At 54.2% G+C, this 16,196-nt stretch overlaps 1 protein-coding gene across 1 annotated transcript in view; it reads right to left on the reverse strand.

The window, feature by feature from the left end:
- ACO2 (aconitase 2) overlaps positions 1–16,196 on the reverse strand; it is a 46,952-nt gene that overhangs the window by 4,424 nt on the left and 26,332 nt on the right. Inside the window, exons 3-12 of the mRNA XM_061124440.1 lie at positions 12,502–12,760; positions 9,390–9,482; positions 6,107–6,265; positions 5,736–5,886; positions 4,314–4,418; positions 3,312–3,403; positions 2,242–2,347; positions 954–1,111; positions 735–808; positions 15–126 (exon numbers count right to left, since the gene is read on the reverse strand). Coding sequence (XP_060980423.1) covers positions 15–126; positions 735–808; positions 954–1,111; positions 2,242–2,347; positions 3,312–3,403; positions 4,314–4,418; positions 5,736–5,886; positions 6,107–6,265; positions 9,390–9,482; positions 12,502–12,760 — 1,309 coding nt within the window. The remainder of the gene's footprint in view (positions 1–14; positions 127–734; positions 809–953; positions 1,112–2,241; positions 2,348–3,311; positions 3,404–4,313; positions 4,419–5,735; positions 5,887–6,106; positions 6,266–9,389; positions 9,483–12,501; positions 12,761–16,196) is intronic.

Below are 16,196 nucleotides of genomic sequence, written 5' to 3' on the forward strand. Positions count from 1 at the left end.
GGGCGGAGCCTCACCTCTGGGGACGTGACGAAGGCGTGGGTCTCGGGGTTTGCGTCATTGCGCCCTGTGAAGTTCCTGTTGTAGGAGGTGACGATGGTGTTCTTCTCCCCCTTCTTGATGTCCTTCCTGCCAGGTCGGAGGGGACACAGTTAGGCACATCTGGCTTTGTCACCTGGCCTGACCTGCCAAGCTCATGGCAGAGGAGGGGGAAATGGAAAAAGACCTGGAAATGGTCACCTCCCCCCAGGTCTCAACTCACACCCACGGAGCAGGAGGGAACCTCAGGCATCACTGAGGTTCGTTAGAAGCCACACATAAGACAAGAGGCCAGACCAAGGATCCCTGACCGGGGCCAGGGCGTCCTTTCAGGAGGGTCCATCTGAGCCCCCCGCTGTGTGCGTTAGGATGAGGCCTCCCTGGCTCCTTCCCACTCCCCCCCAGGCTTTGGCCAGGTGGCCACTCAGCGCTGCGGGGGACTCTTCCTCTTTACCTCCAGCCCAACTTTCTAGTCCTGCCCAGAAAAGTCTTCTAATATCCTACAGTCCTGGAAGCTCCACCCTCAGGGCATCTCCCCTCAACATCTGGGGCTCTGTACCCCAGGACACAAGGGGCCATCCTATAAAACTGTGCTTCTCTGGCAGAAAACAACAAAATTCTGTAAAGCAATTATCCTTTGATTTAAAAAAAAATTAATTAAAAAAATACATTAAAAAAGAAAACCCTGTGCTTCTCACCTGTCCCACTGGCCAATGCAGGGGCCGCAGGCATTAGCCAGGACGATGCCACCCACATCCCTCAGGATCTGTGCCTGTAGCGGGGAGAGGGGACGGGGAGGGGTCAGGGGCAGGCTGGCGGGAACCCCGGGGCACAGGCCCCTGCGTACAAGGCTGTGGCAGCCACGTCCCTTGGCAGAAGGATGGTGGGGAGCAGGGGCGCGGCATGCGGGCACTCACATAACCGTCCCGCTCAATGGTGGCGCGGATCTGCTCCGAGCCCGGGGTGATGGTGAACTGGGACTTGCACTTGAGCCCATGGGCCAGCGCCTGCTTGGCCACGGCTGCGGAGCGGCCCATGTCTTCGTAGCTGGAGTTGGTACAGCTGCCGATCAGACCTGGTGTGTTGTGGGTGGGGGGACGGACCGTCAGGAGGAGAGTGACCAGAGCTCTCCGCCTGACCGCAAACGATCCACCCCCGGTCAAGGGTTCACCGACTCTGCTCCCAACACAGAGAAGTTGGAAGCAACCTACCTCGCTGTCTGTCCTCTCAGCCCAGACACTTAAACTGTGGCCACCGAGCGGACGCTGAACCCACTGGCAGCGTATAACCCACAGTCTTAGAGTGAACAGCCTGTATGTGGACACACGCTGGAGGGCCCCCACTAAGATACTGACAGGGACCGCTGCTGGGGAAGGACTTAGAGGCCCACTTTATTTTATACTTTGTAGCATTCTCTGGCTTTCTACTTGGTTTTATAATCAGGAAGAAAAGAATTCTTTTAAAGAAGTCTATCATAGTTATTCAAAAAGCCAATAAAAACCGAATGATATCACACTGTCTGTAGAGAGAGACAGTCTGTCTTACCAGCTCAGTGATTTATGCTCTAATTATTAAGCTACCAAAGATTTCTTTTTATTTACTTCACTAACAAGGCTGCACACACCGCACTGCCCTCCACGCCAGGCTCCGCGGGAGCTCTCACCACCCCCTCAACTCGTCCCTCCTCCCGGCAATTCCAACGGTACCACCCCCATTTCAGAGCTGGGGAACCGAGGCACAGGGGGTGAAGTAATGAGCTCACGGTCACCCAGCTATGAAGTGGCAGAGTCAGTCACTCAGGCCACCCGGGTTCACGTGCTTCACAGAACCATGACAACAGTGATACCAACATGCCCGTGTGTGTGTGTAAAGCACGTAAGTGAAACCAGGCGCGGAAGCTGGTAAGAGGAAATGTTTGCAAAACAAAATTTACACACATCAGCATGGGCGTATACAAAGAGCTGGTTCTGGCTGAAGGTGGAGATTAGGGCTGTTTTAAAATTCTTGTTTTGTCAATAGTCTCTACACGGATACATATTTCTTTTATACCAAGAAAAAATAATTTCTTTAAAAAGCTGTGGAGTGAAGAAAACTATTTTAGAAAGTGCCTGAACCATTCAGGAAAGGCCCCACGGCAAGCACGGGCAACGGTCCGCAGCCCTGGGCGGACCTGCTGGCTCTGGGGCTGGGGGCGGGGGTACTCACCCACTCGGATGTCCAAGGGCCACCCCTCCTTCTCTGCCACACTGCCCACTTCTGCGACAGGGTGAGCCAGGTCGGGGGTGAAGGGCCCATTGATGTGCGGCTTCAGCTGAAGTGAAAGAAGCGGGGGCAGGGGTGGGGAGGAACTCAGCTTGGTGTGTGGACAGCTCTCTCCTTCAGAGGTGGCCTGGCTCCTGCTCACCCAGTCACGGTGGGCCTGGGAGGCCAGCTCTCATTCTACAGCTCAAACCTTATCCCAGGAAGGGCCCGAGCAGCGGGCACTGTCCACGCACCCACTCCTGGAGCCCTCCAACCCCCAAGGTCATTATCTCCTGCCTGCAGACGGCAGAGCTGCCTGCCTTGCCCAAGGTCACAAGCTTGGAGACAGTAGAGGCATGGGATGAATAAAGGCTGCCGGTTCCCTCAGCCCGTTATCTCCCGTGAGGTGGTGCTTCTGGAATCTGGAGGCCAGACATTTTATACGTGATGCTACTTATCACCAACATGAAGCACTGAGTGAAGTGCCTGGCACCCAATTAGCCCGCAATGAATATCAGCAACAGTTATTACATGAATTAGCTCATTCAGTTCCCATGACTGCCTCGGGTTTTACACATGATGAAGTGAGGTGCATAGTGGCCTTAAGTAAGGTCACAGGCTTAAGTGGCAGAGTCAGGATTTGAACTTGCGCAGGTTGGCGGCAGGGCCTAAACCCTCAGCTGCTCTGTTCTGCTGCTTTGGCTCCTCCAGCCCATCCTTCCTCTGGCCTTCCAAATGCTACCCTGATCTACAGGTCTCAGGGTACTGGGGTCGGGCCTGGAATCTTGGACCCTGCCCTCTGAATTCTCACAACAGAGCAAGCTCAAGGGTAAAATCTTGGCTTCTCCGAGAGCTGAGTTAGGGGCAAACTGAACGTTTCTGAATGACCAGCCGGAGAACCAAAAGATCAAAAGCCTTGCTGGGTGTGCAGCCAGGGGCCTGCCCGAGCCCCGCTGAGGCCCACCAGACGTCTCCAGATGGCGCCTGAACCACCCTACCCTCAGAAACCCCCTGGAACCAACTCCTGGCCTCACCTCACTGAGGTTAATTTCAATCAGCTGGTCATAATGGCAGCCAGAGTCAGGTACCAAGTGATCCTTGAATTCATCGGCAAGGTTGGCAATGTCTGAAATCAACAAGGGAGGGAGACTGAAGCATGTAAGACAGAAATTAGTCACAAGACTCCATCCATTCATCCATCAGAACCAGTTACCCAGCACAGGCCACACACTCCGGGCCCCGGGCACTGACTGGGCAAACAAAGGAAGAAAACAGCAGCACAGGACACAGTGCCTGCCCTCGGGGATGCCCAGTCCTGCGGAGGCGCCATCAGTGAGCCGGGGGTCACAGCACAACACGAGAGAGGCCCAGGAACACGGGGACACTGAGGAGAGGCACGGACTTGGGGTTCAGAGTCAGGGAGAGGAGAAGCACTGAACTTTAGAGGAGAAGTTACTTGATAATTAAATCAAAGGAAGAGTCTTCCAGGTATGATTCTATGTACAGAGAGCTCGGAAACAAAGTGACAAGCTCTCCCCAGGTCCCCCAGCCTCTGGCTCCACCAAGCACCTCTCTCCAGAAGACCCAACAAGCTCTCCCCAGGCCCCATTTCCAACTCTGGGTTTCAAAGAAGCTAAGCTCAAACCTCAGGGAAGTTGTTGGGGAAGGCTGAGAAAATGGTTCTTGCACCAAATGTTTTTCCTCCTCCCCTGCTAGAGTAGGAATTACAAACAGAAGCAAATCCACGTCATTTCCAGAGCTTCCCATAGAGGGCGCCAGGGACCAGGCCAAGAAAAACCGAATTCAGACGCCCTTTTGGGGGAAACTAAATCCCAAGGATGCCCTTTCAAGGGGAACTAAATCCTTGAGCCACAATGTTTCACGCTGAGAGGCCAGAGCCTCTGAGAAGCTGACGAGAGCTACAGAAGCCCACTCAGGAGCAGTCACACACATAACCTCTCACAGACTTCCAGGGGCTTCTCAAAGCCCTGAAGTCAGTTCAGAGATGCGGGGATTAGGAACCCCTACCGGCTCACCTGCCCGGCCAGTCTTGCTCAGGTATTTCTTCATCCTGTGGTTATAAGGGAACACTGAAGTGGTGGCCCCAATTTCTGCGCCCATGTTGCAGATGGTCGCCATGCCTGTAGAGAGAGAGAACGCACAGGGCTGGCTGAGCAGCTGGGCGAGGCCCCCACATCTGTTAAAGGTGCACACACGTCTTTGCACCAGGGAGCTGGCATCACTCCTTCCCTCGCTCTCACTGCCCTTGTGGTCCAGGGTTAAAAGGATGGCCAGGGAAAGAGAGGCCACGGGGCTAGAGCCCAGTGTCCTGGCTGTCAGGGTGGCTGTTGGATTCGGGGAGAACACAAGATTCTGGCCTTATGAGCCGAGTTCCAACTCCAGGCCTGGCTGGCCCGCTCGGCAAACTAGATGGCCACCATGTGATGAGAGCTGACCTGGCCAGACCGCCCAGCTGTTGCTGTGTCCATTTGCAGGTGAGGGAACCGACTCAGAGAGGTCCATGGTCGTGCCATAAAGCGAATGCCAGTGTGGCCTTCAGGACTTGGTCTGCCTGCCTAATGGGCAGGCCTGCATGCTTTCAGCCATACCACGGTGGAAATGTTTCTGGGCCTGGGGTTTTCCAGCTATAATACTGGAATGATATCTATGGCCTAGACCACAGAACCGCCCACAGAACTGGAGAGGTAATAGACATGCTGACTGCAACCAGCACTCCAGCCCCACGGGGTTGCTCAGACACAGGTCTGTGCTTGCTGCCAACTTCCTAACTGAACGTCCATCAGCAGTAAGGGCTACTTACAGGAGTGAGCCCTGCATTACCGGAGGGATACAAGGGCCAGCTGAACTGCAGCTCTGTGGGGGTGCTACGGAGCTGAGGCAGGCAGGGAAGGCTGGACTGAACCATCTCTAAGGCTCATTCCAACTCTACTTGGATTTCTGAGGGCCCAAGCATGGAGGCCAGATCACCAGGAGTGATGAGAAGGGAGGGGGCTGGCTCCCACCTGGTCTTAGAGACTAACAGGTGATGGTCTCTAACCCAAAGGAAGAGAGTGAGGCTCTGACTCCAGGCAAGGGAGGGTGTGAGAATGGGGCTGCTCTGTGACTGAAGCCCTGCTCTGAGTCCCCGCCCACCACCTCCATCTTCTGTGGATTCTTCTGGATCACTCAAGGCAGCCCATGGCCACGGCCACGCTGGCTCAGCCCCTAACTCCATGTGGCCACAGGCAAGTGACCTGCCATCTTCGAGGGGCCCCAACGTCCCATTAAATGAAGGGCCTGGACTAGACCACCTCCCCTCTACCCCTAAGAGTCCATCGCAAGTTCCCAAACTGACTGGCCAGAGTCTCATGGGCAGGCCAGCCGCTGCTTCTACAGCTCAACCACAGGCCCATCGGGCCACAAAGGCTGGGAGCACGCCCCGCAGCCGCCGTCCTCACCGGTGCAGGAAATGGAGTCTACTCCAGGCCCATGGTACTCCACAATGGCGCCCGTGCCACCTTTCACTGTGAGGATACCCGCCACCTTCAGGATCACATCTTTAGGTGAGGTCCAGCCGGAGAGGGAGCCTGTCAGCTTCACGCCAATCACCTGAATAGGCGGGGCCAGAAAGCAGGCGCAGGCCACGTGTCAGGCGCCACGTTCCAACCAGTGTCTGCTGCTTGGGTTCCCACTCAGGCTTACTTATCCCTGCCTCCTTCCCAGAGAGCTGAACCTATGCTCTCAGCTCCTGTGGGTCCCACATCTCCTACTCGCCCCACCAACCACCCCTCTGCTGTCACCCCGATACGAGCCCCTCCCCACTTCTCACCTTGGGGCACTTCAGCTCCCAGGGGATCCCAGCCATGACGTCCACAGCATCAGCACCCCCGACTCCAATGCAGATGCCCCCCAGGCCACCCCCATTGGGGGTGTGGGAATCAGTGCCAATCAGAAGAACCCCAGGGTATGCATAGTTTTCCAGAATGATCTGAAAAAGAATCCAAGGCCTTAAAAGCCCTTAGCAGAGAAAGGAGCTTAGGGCTCCAATGGGGTCTGCAAGACTGCCCGCTGCCAACACCGGGCCACTGAGCTAATCCTAGGCACGCCGCCTGCACGGGGCCTTTCCAGTGTGGCTGAGATGAGCCAGAGGCCTGGGAGGCTGGAAGCCTGGGCTCAGTAACAGCTCTGACAGCTCCTGACTGTGTGACCTGGACTAGTAAGTGCCTCCCTGGACCTCAGTTTTCTCATCTGTTAGCACAGGATTAAGAATGGCTGCACCAACCCGACCCCAGGATGGTGGTGAGAACCAGATGGCCTGGGATACAAGAGTGTGTCCTGTGACAGGCCTGGGGACAATGCTGACTGCTGAAAGGTGCCTCCGATAACACTGCCTCACATGGTGGATGTGTGGAGTGTGCTTATCTGGCTTCTCCAGAGAGCGGACAATCTTCCACAGCCTGGCTCCAGCACAGGGAAGGAAGGAGCTGGCAGTGAGCATTTCCCCCCAAGATACCTGATGCAGCCACAGGGGCAGCAATCCCAGAGCAGTCCCGCCCACCACCGGAGGTGCTGGACACGCTGCTGCAGGGTTGCTCAAGGAGAGCTGCGGCCAAACGGAACCATGTTTGGGTCTGAGTTCTGGCCCTACCACCCAGCTGTGAGCCCCAGGCAATGCACTTCTCTCCAAGCCTCTGCTTCCCATCTATAAAGAGCAGTGGACAATAGTGCTCTCCTCACTGGATCACCGCGAGGACGTGATGGAAGCATGTCCCTCAAACTGTAATAATACCTGGGGGAGGCAATCTTCTCCTTATTTTGCAGCCAAGAGCCTTCACCTGAGGTTCTGTGGTTCACCATCATATGGATTTATGCCCCAACACACATGTATATGGATGTCAGGGATGCTAAACGAGATCAGAGCGGTGAAAGGCTCTTATGAATTGTCAAGACCAACTGAGAGATGGGCAGGTTCCCTGGAATATTACAGAAATCCCAGGGCCTCTGCCTTGAGTGAGGCATTTGCTCAGGAGACTGAGTAAGGTCTGAGGGGTCTCGCCTCTTGGGAATGCGGGAAGTTAGAAGACCTGATTCCTTCCCCAGAAATGAGCCAGCTGGCTGGAAGAGGCCAACATGGAGAGAATCCCTAACAAAATCACTGTTGCAGAGAACACTGTTTACCTGTTTCACTTCTCCAGCCCTCCTATCCTTGGCCAATACAAAGATTTAAAACTAGTTAATTTCCAAAACTCCTCAAGGTTGTAAAAGCCTACTCCATGAAGACCAGACACACAGAATTCATTATGATCGCACAGCGTAGAGTGCGAGTATGGTCCATGTCCAGAAAGGAGTGGTCAGCACAGACCCGAGGACTGCAGAAAGCATCACAAAGAAGCTGGTTGTGACAGTGACCTCAGCGGTCAGCTGCATTCGGTTAGGCAGGTGGGGGTGTGGTGGGGAAGAAGTATATTTTTAGGCTGGACTAACACTGAGAACATAAAACTGGAAATTCAGCATCTATCTGCAGGAGCCACGCGCACTGAGGACCTATTCTGTACTGACCTGGCCTCGGGCCCAGAGCTGAGAGGAGTAAACAAGCCACAGGCCCGGTCCCCACAGGGCACACGGCGCACTCCGTGGTCATATGCGGAGGGTCCCACAGAGGGTCACAGAGAGCCCCGTGCTGGGCACCGGAGGGCCAGGGCTGCACAGAGGGAACCAGGAGGCAGCACGGTGGAGAAGGAATCAGCCAGGGCATGCGAGGCAGAGGGGAAGGGACTAAGGTTTGTTGTGGACATGGCGGATTGAAGCTGCCTAATGTGGAGGGGGAGGGGGGAAGAAGAGGAAAGTTGTACAGAGATCAGACGGTCCCTAGGAACTTTCTTTTTAAAAACCCTGGCCCAAAAGCTCCCAAAAAGGCCTGGGCATCTGTACTCAGGTGGAACAGGGGACGCTTGGATTGGGGTCCCCTTGATGACAAAAAGCCAAGGTTGGGTCCACCTGACTCCCTCGCCCTGCCGCTGAGAGAGGCCTTCTGGCCCCTGAAGACCAATGTGACCTGCCATTTGCAGGGAGCCCCTTCCTGGCAAGGGAGAGGGTTTGAAAGGGCAGAGCGGTGATCTGTGGGCTCTGGTTTCAGAGTGGGGCAGTGTGGGAGCACAGGCAGGGTCGGGTTACAGCCTGACTCAGCGCATCTGGAAGTGAGGCCTAGGCTGGAGGTGGGGAGAAGGGTCACCTTGGGAAGGCACACAGAGGCAGGTTTCACACCAAGGATGGAAGGCAGGTGAAAACACACCAGCGCACACCCCACACGCCATCCAGCAGTCCTGAGCAGACACCTCTGATGAAAGCTAATCCACCATCTCCCCAGAAACACACACACACACACACACACACACACACACACACACACACACACACACTTGATAGAACTGCCTATCAAGAGAATAGTCACCCCTGGGGACACCTAGAAGAGCTCCTGGCTGATGTGGCCACGTGGCCTGTGGTACCTCCCTGCTACAGAACTCCAGCAAGCGGCCAAAGACTCTGAGGGGCACCCCCTATACGGAGAGGGGATGAACGCCCGGTGTGACAGGAGACCGCAGAGCGAGCGGGCAGAGCACGGGCCCCAGGGTCAGGCTGCCCAGATGTTCGCAGGAGCCTGACTCCACAATCAGCCAGCCGGAATGTCCCTGGCCAAGGAGATTAAATCTCCATTCCTTAGCTTCCTCATCTGTAAGGTGCGGACAATAAAACCACCAGACTCACCGGGTCACGGCGAGCACTGCGTAGAAGTTACTATCTGCAGAGTACCTGTCTCATCATGTATTAGTAATCCACCCAACAAGGTATGATGCTTGTAGAGAAAGGCAAAACAAAAAACATTGCAATACATACGAATGTTCAGAAGAAGGTATAGCACAAAACAGGCCAACCTTAAAGGTCAGAAGGGACTATTTTAAATTCTCACACGGAGAGTGAGAATGTGTAACTTGACACAATGAAATCTAAGGGTTGATGAAAACGTCATCCAGTTGCCCGCGGAGGCCCCTGCTCACAGACCCGGAGGGCAGCCCTCTCCTCCACCCACCCCAAGGCGGCCAGGCCCTGCTTACCTGGTGGATGATCCCAGAGCCAGGCCTCCAGAAGCCGACGCCATACTTGGCGCCTGCGGTGGCCAGGAAATTATACACTTCCTGGTTTATGTCCTGTTGAGAGAAGTCAATAACCAGGGCATTAGAAACGGTTTGCTCATGCCTCCCTCCCTCCACCTCCTCTCTCCTATGACTGAAATGCTGGCACTGGAAAGACAGGCCCTCTCCTGGAGGCCTTCTACAAATAATTCCCAAAGGGCTTGGATGCCAGCCCACAAGTCTCGGCTGGCAGGCCCAGGAGAAAGACCAGGGAACAGAGACGGAGCCCAGTTCTGTGACACATGGCCAGGGAATAGGTCCAGAACAAATCCCTTCCCCGCCCTGGGTCTCAGCTTCCTTATTTGTAGAAGGGTCCTTCTGGCACTCAAAGGGAAGCAGTGGGATGGAGTGGACCACCCGGTTCCACCACGCCTCATGTTGGGTGCTGTTCTCCTTTGGAGCCTCGGATGCCTTGTATGTAATCCTGGCTAACGTTTACTGAATGCCCACTATGGAAATGGTACCACGCCAAAACAAATCCCATTTTACAGATGCAAAAACAGAAACTCAGAGGTCTTGCTCAAGACCCTAGGGTTAAACAGACAAGTCAGAGTTTGAATCCAGGCCGGTGCAGCCAGAACCCGTCGCTACACTGTAATAAGAACAAAGCTACTGCCCTCACAGAGACTATATCTCAGAACACCTAGACTGTCTTAACATGTGGTAGGTAGGTGCTCAACACTTGGTAATATGTTTTATGGGCCCCAAATGAAAGACTGTCAGATGGACCATGTTCTCAACTGTAGGTTTCAGCCAAACAGACAGCAGGTTGGTAACCAATATGCCTGTAATTCAAAGGCAACTTCCCCAGGGGGAAGGGAAAGCTACCCCAGAATATGGACATGAGGCCAAAGTTTAACAGGACGACCAAGCATATCCCTGGACAGGTGAGAACTCAAGGACAAAAGGGATGGTACCACAGGCAGAGGAGGGACTCACTGTGGGCTCCACTAGGCCCTCCAAGAAACACCCTCAAAGCATGCAGTCCCCTTCATTTAAACTTCAGACCACTGGACTTTCCCAGTGGTCCAGTGTGGCTAGGACTCCACGCTCCCAATGCAGGGGGCCTGGCTTCAACCCCTGGTCCAGGAATTAGATCCCACATACTGCATATAAGATCTGGCACAGCCAAATACATAAAGATTAGAAGTAATAATAATAAAATAAACCTCAGACCAACCACACATCCTTCTGAGGGCACGTGTGGTTCCCCCAAATGAATGAGTGGCAGACAAAGAGCCTGGGTCCCCACAGCAGTCTCTTTCTGATTAATAATTAATCCATTGATTTCCTCATTTACAAATCAGTCACTAACATAACTGGTACCGAGGGCAGGAGGCAGGTGTCTGTGGCCACACTTGTTCCTGTGTCTATGCGGGTGGCAAGGGGAAGGCGGGGGAGACAGGAAGGTGGGCACGGAGCGTGCCGCTGTCTGCACCTGACTCAGCCTAGATACCTCTCTGGTGGTCTGTGTGACCCTGGACACATCACTCTGCCTCTCTGAGCTCCAACCAGAGGGAGCCTTTACAAATACATGGAAATCTGACCACTCTCCTGCCCAGAGTCCTCAAGGCCCTGCCTGCTCCTGCCCTGCCCACCTCAGGGCTCCAAGCCTACAGGCCCCCTTCCAGCTCCACAAATGTATCAGGTTTCTTCCAGCCTCAAGCCCTTTAGGAACTGTGCTCTGTCTAGAATGTGCTTCCTCATCTGTTCTGGTCTCAGCTTACATGTTACATCCTCCCCGACTCCACACGCATCTTCCAGAGTCCCACACTCTTCCTTCAGCATACATGTACAGACTGGCAGTTACCAGTCTGCGTGACTGCTTAGCTGCTGTTTCTCTACTGGCCTCTAAGATCCACGTTCATACTGAATCTCAGCACAGTGCCTGGCATAAAGTCAATGTTCAATAAACATGGGTGAAATAAAGCAGGAATTGGGTTCTGAGACCCCACGACTGTGACTCTCATCTCCAGAAGGTAGATTTTAATCCATAAAGTCAGGGGCGGGCCAACTTCCAAGGGGGGTGGCCCTGCTGTGGGTGGTCATGCATCTCTCAGGCTGAAGAGGACCCCATCATGGTACCAGGTACCACGGCTGCTGCTAACATGGAAACCACGGGTCGGCCAGCGCCGCCAGGACACAGTGAGCGGGTGGGCAGAAGGGGCCTGAGTGGGAAAGCTGCCCTGCGCCTTTCCCAAGGGTCTGAGAGGCTTGCTGAGCTGTGCCGACCCTGGGAGCCGAAGCACTTTCAATTGCGTGCCCTGCTCTGTGCGCGGCCGGGCTGCAGCCCTGCCAGCATTCAGCTTCTGCCAACGGCCCCCAAGAGCGGGGCCCACTTCCATGACTGGATGGAGAGGGTGGAGGCCCAGAGAGGCCGCATGTTGCCAAGAACGGGTACACACAAAGGTACCACAGCAGAGCCTGGAGGAAGGTGCATGAATTCAGCTTCCTAAGGAAGAGAGAGGGTGATCCAAGGTGTTCGGTGTGGCAGCCAGCCCCTTCCACCTTGTTAAGCCAAAATCACAGAAGAAGAAAGCCCACAAGGGGTTATCAGTAAGTGGGAGCTGGGAGGAGGGTCCGGCCCTAGCCTCACCCCCGTGCAGTTGTGGGACTGCACACAACTTGGACGCCTCAAGTGTACCAACAGTGACACTGTTCACCCACCTCCCTGCCGAGGTCCCCAGGGGCCTGGCAAGAACAAGTGATGCCTCTCCAGAGCAACTGGAGACATGGATCAGAACCTGCCACCTGCACCATTTACCTCATGCTGTTTTATTACAGAAGAAGGACCTGAAGACAGTATCTTTAGTACGGCTAAGACTACGGATGATTCTGTTTTCTTTAGGTTTTCTCAGTGTTTTCTAACATCTTCACAAAGAGCAAGTGGTATTTTTAGAGGCAGAAGAGAACAACAACAAGACTAAACCAGAGAACTAAACCTTAGAACTGGGGGGCGATGCCCTCGTTCAAAGGCGTTGCCTCTCATCCCGCGTCACACCCACTGCCCGCCTCCCCACCACCTTCAGCTCACCTTGGCCCGACGCAGGTCCTTCTCCCCGCCAAGCTGGGCCTCGATCAGGTGGTCACAGTGGATGGTGGACGGCACGGCGACCTTGGGCAGGCCGCTGCTGATGAACTGCAGCATGGCCATCTGGGCCGTGGCATCCTGCATGGCCACGCGGTCAGGCCGCAGTCGCAGGTATGTCTTGCCCCGCTCGATCTCCTGGTTGGCCGGGTCATCCAGGTGTCCATACACGATCTTCTCTGAGAGGGTCAGAGGCCGGTTCAGCCTGGCGGGAGAAGGGAGGGCTGCATGATCCTGTCTGCCCACAGCCAGGCCCTCTCAAGTACAAGGCAACTTTGACGGCGGCCAGGGAGGGGACTCTGTGCCCGAGGTGGAGACGAATCGGTACCCCCAGCACACAGCACAGCGCCGGGCACGCACCGGGTCCAAAATCACTTGAGGAATGACAATAGCACAAGAGGGGGAGGGGTTTCTTTTTTCCCTGAAGGACATTTACTTTCCCAGCATATTAAATCCCTATTATCTGATGAGCACTTTTTTCATCTATGTCTCACCGTTTAATTGTTACTGTATCCTCGTCATTTAGTAAAACGACCAAGAGGTAACAGAGAGACTCAGTGGAGTGATGGTCAAAGCTCAGGTTCTCAGGCGGAAGTCTCACCCTGGATCCTCTACATCTCTCGGGCCACGGTCACCTCCCCCATGCCGTCGGCCCACCGGAACACAGAGAGTCCGCCCGGCGACGCCCTCACCCCATCCTCCCCGCCCTGCACCCACAACCCTCTACCTTGGGTGCTGGAAGCCTCATCACCCTATTATGCTAAAGCTTTCCTCATCAGCCCCGCTTGCTCTCACCCCACTAAGATGGGTGAGGCTGCCAGCTCTCAGAACAGCTCACAAGACCTTGCTCCTAGACCCTGTTTCCCTGTGGGGCCCAGCCCTCCGTTCCCATCAGGGTCCCTGGGGAGGTGCAGCTGCCTCTCGTCACAGCCTGCCCCCGGCACACTGAACTCCCTATGTGGGGGCCACCTCTCACCACCCCCTACCCCAACTCGGCATAGCCCACCTGCCTGGACCTCACACTCTGCCTTCCGCCATTCGCAAAGCTTAAGCCAAACCCGAGGCCTCCTCAAAAGGGCAGAGTTCCACTCATACCCAAAGAACCACACACACACACACAAGAACTGGACTCAGAGTCAGGGGCTCTGGGTTTAGACCTGACTCTATTATTAAACCCACTGTGTAACCAGATAAGCTGGGAGCTCACCAGTCTGTCTCTAAGGTCCAGGGCTGGTACTGGAAAGAGACAACAGTGCTCATTCAGCACACGTTTTTAAGCACCTTCACCGAGGTATAACTGGTGTGTAATAGACTGCACATATTTAAAGTGCACAACTAATCAATTCTGACATATGAACATATCCATGAAATCATCACCATGTCGAGACAACACACACACCCACCACCCCAAAGTCTCCTCGTTTCCCTTTATGATCCCTCCCTCCTGCCCCACGCCCCGGCAACCACTGATCTGCTTTCTGTCATAGGTTTATCCTAGCGCTTTTAGACCAGCACTGCCCTAAGCACTATACACACCTATACTTGGATGTACAGAAGTCACTTTATTCTCACAACACGGAGGAGCAGCTGAAGCCCAGTGAGGTGAAGAACCTTGACCCTGGTCATGAGGCAGCAAGTGGACGAGCTGGAAGGCAAGGAGCCACTGTGGCCTTATACTGTCTTCTCAATAACACCTGGAAACTCAGGGTCCAGCCCGGCCTGTAGCCAGTGTTCCATTACTAGCATCACTGCTATTGCTGTTACCAATACGACTCTGCGGGGAAGCAAAGACAGGCCCTTCTGCTGGCCTGGGTTCCAGCCCCTCACCCCCAAGTTGACTTCACCCCTTGAGAGAAAGAGTTCCCTAGGCTGCTGGCTTTGTGGGCAACTGCAGAGCAACTGGCAATTCTGAAAGCCTCTCAGCTCTGCTGTCATGAGAACTTGAATAAAAATAGCCCTGGCCTGGAGTACAGCCTGCCCCCTTTAGTGGAGCATCTCCCTGGCTGGTGAGCAGGCAGTGACTCACTGCGCTGAGCAGAGCCCCTCTTCCTGCGTCCCAGGGGCGATGAAAAATAGCACATGGGCTTTCAAACCAAAGACCTTGACAGCAAATGCCTGGAGCTGTATAAAAAAGCTAAGGACGAGTTCATCATCACATTTCTGTGGGGATTAAGTGGGACGGCAAAATGGATTCTCAATGTCCATCTGTGGCCCCGCTTCACTGAATGACAGAGACTCAGTTCCCAGGAACAGAATCAGGCCCCTCTGTCACAGGGTAGAGGAGTCGCCCCCATGCAGGACCCCGGGCCTCTAAAACACCCTTACATCTGGCCTAATCCTCTAGCATTTTTCTAGAATGGCCCCACTTCCACCTTCTTTTTCCTATGGAAGGATCTCTCAACGGTGGCACCACTGACAGTTTGGGCCAGATGATTCTTTATTTCAGGGGCTGTCTTCCATACTGCAGGGTATCTGACAGCATTCTTGGCCTCTACCCACTAGATAATAGTCAACCACCACCCACCCCGGGTTAGGACAACCTACAAAGTCTCCAGACATTGCTAAATTTCCCTGGGGGACAAAAATCAACCCCTCACCCCCACCCTCAATGAGAACCACTTGTCTATGGCAACAATGAAAACGGAACATCCCTAGCCTGTACTAATCTGGAAAATGCCCAAAGTTATTGATTGGACTTTTCTGGTTGGTGCAGGGTTGGAATAAAAAAGCAAAGGAAAACTTTTAAGGGGAGGGTTAATTTCGCTGATAAAAATTAAAACCAAAAAAATTTAAACCAAAGGGCAGTTTTCTGATTAACTTTTTGAAGCAAAGACAAAATGGTGAAAACTCTTTTGTCAAGTTATGGAAAGCAAGCTTCTGTGTTACTTCTCCCAAGCAGGGGGAGGTGTTTTTGCAGACTAAAGGAAAATCCATTCTTTTTCCATTGAGCTGTGATTTGAGAGCTCTAAGAATAACAAAATAAGTGTTTTCTGGGTAAAAAGTATTTGGACAAGGTCGCAGAGTGATGAGGACAGTGGTTTCAACCCTGACTGCACGTCAGAACCCACTGGGAAAGTAGCCAGCGCTCCTCACAGTCTGATGTCCACTCAGTCACCTGGGGCTCCTGTGAAAACTGCAGATTCTGACTCAGTGGGTCTGGGGCGGGGCCTGAGGTTCTCTATGTCTAACAAGCCCCCTGGGCTGCTTGCTGATACTGACACCGCTGATCCAAGAGCCACATTTTGAGTAGTAAAGTTCATACCACCTGAATCAAATGAACACCCTTGATGGACATTAAGAGGTCCTTATTGTAATTAGGTGATGCTATGCTGGAGGCTATTGGAGATAAAGACTAAGACAGCCCCTGACCCTTAAAACTGAGGTGAGGATACCAGTAAGGCGGAAGCAAAGTGGCAACGGGGAGCACGTGTGGCGCAGTGGCCAGAGCACTGGACAAGGTCCAGTCCCTCACTCACTGTGTGGTTCCGTCCACCCGAGCCTGCACGTCAGCTCGAAGCAGGGATGCTGTGTGTCCTCATACTGGCTCTCGCATGCTGCCAGGGCCACGTCACCCGACAGGCAGGCGTGCAGCTCTGTCTGCAGTGGTCCACGCTCCAGGAGCAGGGCTGCTTGGTATGCAG

The sequence above is a fragment of the Dama dama genome, chromosome 22, assembly GCF_033118175.1.
Source record: "Dama dama isolate Ldn47 chromosome 22, ASM3311817v1, whole genome shotgun sequence".
NCBI classification, from domain to species: Eukaryota; Metazoa; Chordata; class Mammalia; order Artiodactyla; family Cervidae; genus Dama; species Dama dama.